Source organism: Temnothorax curvispinosus, unplaced genomic scaffold, assembly GCF_003070985.1.
Source record: "Temnothorax curvispinosus isolate PA1 unplaced genomic scaffold, ASM307098v1 QBEX01016763.1, whole genome shotgun sequence".
Taxonomy (NCBI): Eukaryota; Metazoa; Arthropoda; class Insecta; order Hymenoptera; family Formicidae; genus Temnothorax; species Temnothorax curvispinosus.
In genome coordinates, this window is record NW_020226543.1 from 361,231 (window position 1) to 371,725 (window position 10,495).

Sequence of the window (10,495 nt, forward strand, 5' to 3'; positions counted from 1 at the left end):
GCCACAAAATTTATTTTTACATTCTTTTCACTTAGGTGTAACATTTTATCAAGATGAAGTTATTGTCTTTTTAAATTTATTGACGGACCGAAGGAGGTCGTGGCGCTGCTGAAATGAATTATTATCTTCTCGCTGCGTTTTACCGGCTCGATGCACGCTCGTGAATCGAAATGAGGTTTCACGAAGGATTTTTAGAAATGTGTAGAAACTTTTATCCCTACTTGCGGTCGCGTTCGCCACAAAATTTATTTTTACATTCTCTTCACTTAGGTGTAACAGTTTATCAAGATAAAGTTATTGTCTTTTTAAATTTATTGACGGACCAAAGGAGGTCGTGGCGCTGCTAAAATGAATTATCTTCTCGCTGCGTTTTGCCGGCTCGATGCACGCTCGTGACTCGAAATGATTGGTACGGATAAGGAAAGTGATGACGATCGGAATAAAGGTACCTGCGGTATACCTGCCAGTGTACGTAGCCGTACTTCGAGGGCGCGGATAAAGTGGCGCGCATCCCCTTCTCGCTTAGGGGACGCGGAACCTGCTAGCTTTCACGGAGGGTTCGAAACGATGAAGAAGTCCAAAGAGGAAGTTGAGTTCTCGAATCGCGAGGGTGAATGCTATACTTCCTCTCGAGCATCAAGTGGAGCGTATGCGAACGGTGCATCCGGCTAACACCTCACGTACATCACGCTCGGAAAATCTACTTTTATTCGAAAAATACAGGGGCGCGGGTGACTCGCAGAGAAGGGGGGGCGCAATCCCCCTATATAAGATCTAAAGTCAATATTTTTTCAACGCGTATATCGTTTACGTTTAGATTCATAATTACGAGACTTGAGATTATAATTTGTTGTTACAGTGGCGGACGGATGACGGACGAGTTTTTCAGTCAGACGTCTCGAAATGACGTCTTCGTGTTAAAAAAAAAAAGAAAGAAAGAAAGAAAAATTTACGGGAACAAGAACGGGGGAAAGGAATGTACATAGCGACAGCGAAGGCGATGCACTTGAATTAACTTGGAGTGTATTTCTAGCACTCTAGGTTTAGCTCCGGAACACTCACGGTATGTTATATGCTGGCAGAAGACTGCGCGAGAGTCTCTCCTCTCTCTTCGTGGATCCATCGCGCTATTGCATTTCCAAAGACGGCGAAGCATATATTTTCCTCGTCGATCGATTCCATCGGTCAACTTTACTCGTCGACTGCGATATTCAATAGTTCGTGCAACTTATCGATTTTTGTAGAGGAGGGGGTGACAAATAACATTTAAATTTGCGAATTGAATCGCCAGGTCAGTCGAGTCAGTGAGAGTGCGGAATATATCCGCGCGATATCGCAATTGGATCTCTCGAGAGCTTACGGGCGATAACCGCGGAAGATAAGGGAAGCGTCTCCACCGCTGCAAGACCGCGGCGCCTTATTTACGCGATATCGGAATCACCTGTTTCCGAGCGTTGGCCCTTATCGATCGTAAATACAGGTGTGTTCTTGGAAGATCAAGTAAAATCGAGAGAGAAGGAGAGGGACAAAAATATTAGGAAGATCGAAAAGAGACAGAAAGAGAAGGAAGGGGGTGGCACGAAAGGAATGCACGCGAATGAGGAAAGCGAAGAAGACACGCTTACGTGAACAAGCCGTGTCCTCGGGTGAGCATTCAGGTTTCGGTCGTTTGGGTGGCTGCCTGCCTGCCCGTGTTACCCGATGCCCCCTTCACCTTCACTGCACATATAAGGGCTGCGAGCCACCAGCCCCCGCGCACGCACCAGCGAAAAAAATGCATACGCATACGATAACGGGGGTGCGTGCCTGAGGGCTATCCTTATGGGGCTTGGGGAGGCCATACAATACTTTAGTAACCCCGTAATGCCTCCCCTTTCACGCAGGCAGGAGGGCAGGCAAGCAAGGCAAGGTGAGGCAAGGTAAGGCAGGCAGATAGAGCCTACGGGGAGTATAAAGTAGCCAACCGCGCTGCGCCTCCTCTCTTTTCTCCACCACGGTGTATACATCGGGATTAAAGGGTTGGCGAGAGGAACGGCGGGATCTCACGTTTGTGTACCAATTTATCAAGCGCCGCCGATATGGAGATGAATGGCTTTTCGCTTTCTTCGCTATCGAGGAATTCGATATCACTTTCACGCATATATCGGAAACGTGACATCGAGTCCAATTCGCGATAAATATGAGTGAAGAGAAACGCGATCAACGACACTCGGCGAGAGATATAGTTTCTATATAAAGAAAATTGCAGTTAAATATTATTTGTTATAAAGAATCTTAAAATTATACTGCTTTATTTTGTATAACTTGTTTAAAGAGAATAATATTAGATAGTTTGGCAAAGAGCAAGTAACAAATTTAGTGAAAAACATTAATTTCTTATATATTATAAAAAAAAGGAAAATAGAATTTTGAAACTCTTTTATTTATATGCATCAAAGAATTGTCTTAAGTCCAAAAAAATTACGGATATTAATTTCATAATAATTTGAAATCATTACAAATCTATATATTCTATGCGTCGAGTCGTTTCACATTTCCGACTTATAGTCGCGTTAGTAGAAACACAGACGTTCGTATAGACGGACGATCGTTTAAAAGTCCGCCTCGTGCGACACTTATGCATTTATCTTTTCGATAAAATGTTTTTATTTGGACAGAAAGTCATGATACTACGTTGCTTATGCACTGATAATTTCAGAGGCCGTGTGCCATCGAACGTGCATTCAAATGCTCGTATGCATATTCGCCACATCGGGATTTATTATCGCGTAAAAGATTCCGGATCTAGAATAAACTACGATCGGATAACGACTAGACGCCACATAATTATCCCGTAATTTCAGCGGAGGGTCTAAAGATCGCATAATCGAGACGCAGAAAGAGAGAAAGAGAGAGAGAGTGAGAGAAAGAGAAGGGGACAAGGACAGGGGCTGAATGGGGTGAGCAAACGAGCGGAGGTTCCGCACGAAGCGTATACGAATCACCGCGCTGCCGGCAATTAAAAACAGCGGCCGCGGGCGGCGACGACCGGCGGGCCCTTTTCGGACGAAGGTAGCAATCGCTTTCGTGCACCGACTGGAATTCCCTTTCGCAGCCCTGCACCGCCCTGCGGGACGGGACGGGGCGCAGGGAGCGGCGGCGCCAGAAAGCGGGGTGCATAAATCGCGCGGGTACCGAAATTCGAATATTCGGGATATCCCCAGCTACTCTCTTCATCGGCGCGGACGAGGAGAGAGAGCTCGCTGCAACTCCTCGGTGCAGTCAAACCGAGACACACGTAACACACGCGTGTAAATACACACACACACGCGCGCGTGCGTACGTACGCGCGTATATTACTCCTACCGTCTCGGCCCTCCTATTTATAACGCGAAATTCCCGGAAGGTGAAGGCAGATAGCATCGAACACCACCGACATGTATACGAAAGAGGACCTACCCATAATTTTCCCCCGATTCGTAGGCTGTCGACCACCGACCACACCGGCTGCACGCACATCCGCATTCGATCAAGCCGCGCGCACTCCGCGCGAACTTCGCTCTCCTCCTCTTTCTTCATTTCGCTGCCTCTCACTTTTCCTCGCACCCTTCGCCAGCGCTTTTAATCTCCCCCCCCCCTCCTCGTGTGCACGCGGATGAGTTCGAATTTTTCGACTGTCTATCTTTTTCTTCGCCGAAACGCGCTTTAAATATTTGCTCTTCATTTGAAAAGAGATCGATTCCTCTTTTAATAATTTCCTTTAACTAAGGAATAGTGATTAATTGGCGCATCATTTTGACGCTTACGAATTGTCAGAATAAATGAGTTACAATTATTTATCTTCATTAATGTGTTGTAATGAGATGATAAAGGCAAATTCGATGATCGCTGGTTTTCTCACCCTGTTAAAAGCTGCGAGAAATTTATAACACAAAATTGTTAAATTGATATGGATTTATTTTAAAAGTTACGAGTTTATTAACAACCATTAAATACTCATTTTAATGCAGCTCAAAGACGTCTTTTTTCATTTTTTTTTAATTTTTGTTTGCTATTACGTTTGTAAAAAAAAAAAATATATAAAATATAAAAGCTTTCAGCATTTCTAAAATCAGTTTTAAGAGAAACGAAAGATTTAAAAATTAATGTGGATTTATCAAAAATTAAATCTCATAATATATATGATAACTCGTGTGTAATTTTCCATACGAAGTGAGATTCAATGGGCTTCCTTAGATTTCCCTATCCCTTACAAAACAGCGCCCTGGTGTAGTCCGAGACGACGCGAAATCGGTAATCGGCCGCGGGAATTCTGGGAAGATAATAATATTTGGCCCGATGGCAATCAACCGTCCAGACGGCGGCCAGACAAGACAATGATAGATCAATCTTGCGAGTCTCGCACGCTCGGATGCGCGTCACGTCAACCCGTTCACCCGCTTCGCGACCTCACGATCGTGTTTGCCGACGTCGGGCTGGCTGACGACTTTAGGAAAGAGTCACCGACGGCCGCGGTACACGACCGTGACCAATTTACAAACGGCAGCCGTCGTTTCTTCGGCGGTGGTAAGCGCGTGTCTTCCTTCCAAGCCAAGTCAGTAGCCCCGGATCGGTCGGCAGGTCAACGGTAACGAGAGAGGCAGACGTTAGCCGCGAACACAGGAAGTGGTCCTGATGACGATGACTCGGGCTCATCGGTTGGATTTTCTGGCGATTGTTACGGCGCCATCTCGCCATGATAAAGGGATGTCGTCGAAAGGGATTCGAGATTCGATATGTGATGAGGGAATTATATTTTCTTGTAACGTAAATAATTCAATTATTTTTGGAAAGGATTCGTTCCAAAATTTATCTATTTTAAAACTAAAATTTATATTTTTTTAAAAACATTCGATTGCATATTTGATTGTCACTTCTTTGTATCAATAACTGCTTTAATACAGTTAATTTTTTCTGCATACTATTGTATGTGTGTGTTTGTGTGTGTGTGTGTGTGTGTGTGTGTGTGTCTAATAAAATAAAATAACGATATATTGTACATATAATGTAAATATATTTTTATTCAACATTTTAAATAAAACTCGTTCTAGAAGAACTGATTCAATAAAGAAAAATAATTAATATTATTTTAGTTATATGATAATGGCTTCTCGATAATGGAATTACTTCCGGATCGTGGTGAAGAAATCCTAAACCAATAGTGATACAAATTGTTTCATTAATTCTCCGATTGCAAAGATTGGATCTTAGATCTGTAAATACTGTGATTATTCTTTTGTTGTAATTTAAAAATTAAGAGAAATATATATTTTTAATAACAATTATAAAAGATAATAATAATATAATTATTATTTATTTCTCAAAACAACGCGTATTTTACTTGAATTAAGTGGTAACAATTTAAAATATTTGTGAGTGACAATGTTTCTAATGCAATTAAAAGTAACAAAATAATTTATTTTTTAATTAATCTAAGTATATTTCTTTTATACGAGTTTCATTCATCTTATTGGCTTTTAATCTAGCTGCAATGCTCATCGAGAGGGCGTTAGCAAACAGAGCGTTTCTCAAGCTAGGCGAAACTCTGCGTGACTCATTGTCAATCAAATAATCTATTATAAAAAACAAAAATTATTTTGTTTATATTTTGGAAACATCGAATATAGTCGATTAATTTTTTTATTTTTTACTGCAGTTATTAAATATAAAATAAATTTTTTTTTTGCACAAATTATTTAATCAGACGAATAATTATTTTATTATAAAATTATAATATACAATAACTTCTAACAGAGTATGATTAGAGTTAAATCGTCATATACCTTGAGCTCAAGAAATTTTCTATTTAATAGTTTTTTATAGTTAATTAACAGAGGTACAACAAGAGCTTGTTATATGTAATTATGCAACCTAATTATATTGAAACGATCGTTTAACGAACAAAAGAAGAAGTCACCAAGTCTTTGAAGAGAAAAAAGAAGCAAATACGATTTGCCATGTCTAGAAGACTACAATATTAAACAAAAACAGAAATATATTTATAAATTTTTATTTTCTTTAAATAACAAATATTTGTTAATTGTGATATATTTCTACTAAAGTCTAATCAAGTTTAATATTATCGAGTAGTATCGAATTTCAAATAGAGAAACCGACATCGATAAGAACAATAGTACCTCGTCGGTGATATCGATTGCTCGAATTTCAAAAATGTCGGAAGGAAAATCGATCTTTAGTTCAGAAAAGATTCGAATGTCGGGTTAGTCGATTAGTCGAGGGAAATCGAATCCTGCTTATTCCTGATGACGAGCAATCTTGTCAGCAGAACCAGTTGTAAAGGTTAGATGATATCATAAAACACACATGTATAACATACACGCGCAATATCCAAAATATAAACGACTTGAAAAGTAAATAGTGGTCGTCGCGTCCGTCACATGATGTAAGTGTCAATGGAAGCGTTAAATTTATTTTACATCTGTTAATTTATTATTACATCTTATTTTAACACAATGCAGTCAGTTATTTCGAAAATTATAAATTGTAAAAATGTTTACAAATTTAAATTACTCTCGCATGATGTGTTTCTCGCTTTTTATGCGTTGTATGTGCAAATCACACTCTCGGCACGAATAAATTTAAAAATTACATCAATTAACTTGTATTATTTTTGTATGTAATAAAACTGATTTATTTTTGTTTTATAAATAACCACACAACATAATTTTGTTGGAATAATTTTCGTGGAATATTTTGTGTTAATGTGTAAGGCATTATTTATTTCAATTTGTTAAGTATTATTTCTAGCTAAAATGGGATGACATTTTAAGTGCGATATGAATTTTAAGTATCTCTTTGTACTTTTAGCAGCATAACGATATTTCTTTATAAGAAGAAGGGGATATTTACTATGGTTAACATATTACATTAATTTCAGAAGATAAATTTTTGGAATCCCGCAGAACAAATTATTTGTGTGCGTGACGTTATGTGGAACGAAGACCTGACTACCATTATTCTATCCACATTATCTGCCATGATTTTCTTTATATTCACGATAAATTTCTTCCGACACCTCGTAGGTAATCCTCACATTCAGATTAGAGATGTTACAAAGGAGCATAGTTGGAAGGCAATTAGCGGAACAACCAAGGTACTTTTAAGAATTTACAAGACTATTCTAATAGACCATCTTTTACTTTCTTTATAAAATAAAAGCTCCGGTATTTCTGAGTAAGTTATCTCTTTTAAAATATGTATTCTCTTCCTACTTTTAAATTTGCGCGAAATAATTGTAAAAAGACACTGATAAAATACTGAAAGTTGCTTATATTAATGCACGATGTATCATGTAGATTGAATTTATCAGAGCATCGAATATAAGAAAAAATAATAGCAATAAAAATAACAAAATTCTTCTTTATATACAGGCGTATTACTGCAATATTTGTGAAGCTCTACTATTGAACCTTGATGCCCTTTTCTGTGACTCCTGTGGCGTGTGCGCGGATCGAGGTTGCATAAAGCTTGCCAATAAGCAGCTAAAATGCAAGGCTGTAACTCTCGATAATGATCAATTGATGAAGCATCATTGGATCAAAGGTATATTAACAGTCTGTAATTACTATGTGCATTGCCTTCAATGTGCCACTCTTTACACAACTTTTGTTATGCTTAAAGGTAACCTGCCACTTGTCGCCATGTGTTACATCTGTGAAGAAGAGTGCGACGTAGAACCCGGCCTCGCGGATTGGTGGTGTTGCTGGTGTCAGAGATGTGTTCATGAAACATGTAAAGCTTCTCTCTCTGAAGTAATAATTAATGATATTTTTTATATATAATTTTTTATAATTATTCTTGCTATTCATTTTGACTCGCTGAAAATTTTCGCTGAATATATAAATAATCGTGTGCCTTGTCATTTAATAATAAATTTAGTAATTTCTTAAAATTATGCATTATAACTCTTCATAGTCAACAAGAGTAGCATTTTTTAAAGTGCAGTAAAGCGAGTGTTTGGTTGCATTGTACGGTTCTTTTTACTTCATTCCGAGAAAGTGAAACAAATTGTGCATATTTCTTTTTCAGATATGTGATTTTGGAAAGTTCAAATTAATGATCATTCCACCAGGAAGCTTAGAAATAATAAATCGACGTAGGACAATGAGACGTAGATTACATCTTCGTTCTGTTACATCGCCAAACTGGCCCAATTGGAATCCGATCATTGTTGTAGGTAAGAGAATAGGAAACAGCAATAAATATTGCTCGAAAAACATAAAAGAAATGATACCTGGATGGATAAATCTTTTTTCTAATAATTCTCTCTTTTTCGCAGGAAATGGGAAATCGGGAAACAATGATGGGGGCAAAATTTTGTCACTGTTCAGAAGATTGTTGAATCCTGCGCAAGTGGTGGATCTAGCAGACCGTGATCCAGTCGCTGCCCTCGAATGGTGCCGTTTGCTGGGGAAAACCCCGTCGACCATACTCGTAGCCGGCGGCGATGGGACCGTCGCTTGGTTATTAAACACCATCAACAAACTCGAGTTGGAGGTGAATCCTTTTTTAATACGGAACCTTTAGACGCGCATAAGCACGAATACAAACAAATATTTTTACACGGCACAGCCTGTTCCATCTGTAGCAATAATTCCTTTGGGGACAGGCAACGATTTGTCCAGAGTATTAGGATGGGGAAAGGAACACGACTCGGATTTGGATCCCATGGAATTGTTGCGAAAAGTTCAAGCAGCGGAAAAAGTCAAGCTCGACAGGTACATGATGAAAAATAAAAAAATTGGTATATCTTAAATATTATCAATCGAATCAAATAATCTACATACAGCTTGTGAGATTCACGTAGGTGGTCCGTGACGATAAAACCACACGGCGGATTAGGATTCAGAGGATCGTATCGCACCTTATTCATGTACAATTACATAAGCGTGGGCGTGGACGCACAAGTGACTTTGGATTTTCATCGCACAAGGGAGAGTCGATTTTATCTGTTCAGTCATAGAATATTTAACAAGGTATGTCTTTGTCAAGTAAACGCGTAAACAAATTTATATACAAGTTGTAAAATTTGTACGTTTTGTATGCGTTGGTTAGCTGTTGTACCTGTGCTTTGGCACGCAGCAAGTTGTGGAAAGGGAGTGCAAGGATCTCGATAGATGTTTAGAAGTCTATTTAGACGACAAGAAGATAGAACTGCCTTCTATCGAGAGCGTAGTGATACTTAACATTCCATCTTGGGCTGCCGGTGTCGATCTATGGAAAATGGGAATGGAAGGTTAATATTCTTATTATTCTTAATAATATTTAAATTTAGTATAATACTGATTATCCCCCGTTGTTTGACAGACGACGAAGGTTCGGAAGTGCAAAGTATTAACGATGGCAAATTGGAAGTGATAGCGCTTTATTCTTCATTCCATATGGCTCAGCTTCAAATAGGCCTCTCGAAACCACATCGGATTGGCCAAGCTAATACCGTAAAGGTATTTGTTTCAACGATTCTAAAGACTTTTTTTGCGTCTACAGTTGTACACGATAAATATCGTTATTGTTTAGATAAAATTATCGCGGTCGTGCGCTATGCAAGTTGATGGTGAGCCCTGGTATCAACATCCATGCGAATTCAGCATAACATACTGTAATCAGGCTTCGATGTTGATGAGTAGCGACTTTTAAATATATGCTGCCTCATAAGCATTTGCACAAATGCATTTATTCAGACGTTACTGTGCGAGTACCAGCTAATATTTGTCAAATCTGTTAACAACTTAGCTCCTTGACAACGGCGATTAAAATATTGGAGTGTGCAAGAAGAAGAAATGGAGAACTCTAGTCAATGTTATTCCACACAAGAAAATGTATGTTATATATATCTTTTATGGATTATAGCTGTTTCGTAATTCTATATTTGTTGATGCTTATTTATAATAAAAATATATACAAACAAAATAAAATTATATATATAAATAAAGATATTTTAATGTTTACGAAAATCTTTCTTGGACGATTTATTTAAAATAATATTTTGTGTTTATTTCTGTCCTTTCTCTTTAATTAATGGCTTTTAAATTTCTGTCAATTATGCGCAATTCATTAGCAACTAATTTCAGATAATTTAGAAATTCATTTGTTGCGAAATTTCAGTCGAAATTGTAATTTATAAATTACATGATTTTGAAATAATAAAAAAGAATAATGTGAACAGAAGATTCCAGCATTCCTTTTTAATGATGAAAGAAGATAACAGGAAATTAATTTTATTAAATCATGACAGAACGCCAAATGTATTTCTTATTGATCTTGACGACCGTTTGGGTTTTGCACGAGATGGCTAGAGCGATGAAGAATATTGATTAAGATATATTAAAAATTAGAAAAATCAAACAAATTACGGTGAAAAAATCATTCTTTGATTGCATAAAATAATATGTATTAAAAGTTTATATCCGAAAAAAAAACCAGAAAGACTATTCGTAAGTATTATACATATTAAAAT

General features: G+C 37.9%; 1 protein-coding gene across 2 annotated transcripts; it reads left to right on the forward strand.

Moving 5' to 3' along the window:
- Nucleotides 1–6,324: 6,324 nt before the first annotated feature.
- Nucleotides 6,325–9,974, forward strand: LOC112466959 (diacylglycerol kinase epsilon). 2 transcript variants are annotated; one of them, XM_025035339.1, is made up of 11 exons: nucleotides 6,325–6,421; nucleotides 6,917–7,132; nucleotides 7,410–7,581; nucleotides 7,660–7,790; nucleotides 8,068–8,215; nucleotides 8,318–8,535; nucleotides 8,611–8,756; nucleotides 8,846–9,014; nucleotides 9,094–9,274; nucleotides 9,346–9,482; nucleotides 9,556–9,974. In XM_025035339.1, exons 2-11 carry the CDS (start codon nucleotides 6,968–6,970, stop codon nucleotides 9,673–9,675), a joined length of 1,587 nt encoding a protein of 528 aa, XP_024891107.1. In that variant the 5' UTR covers nucleotides 6,325–6,421; nucleotides 6,917–6,967; the 3' UTR covers nucleotides 9,676–9,974. The 2 variants fall into 2 exon arrangements, with proteins under 2 accessions (XP_024891107.1, XP_024891109.1); XM_025035341.1 differs by having other exon boundaries at nucleotides 6,920–7,132.
- Nucleotides 9,975–10,495: the final 521 nt, after the last annotated feature.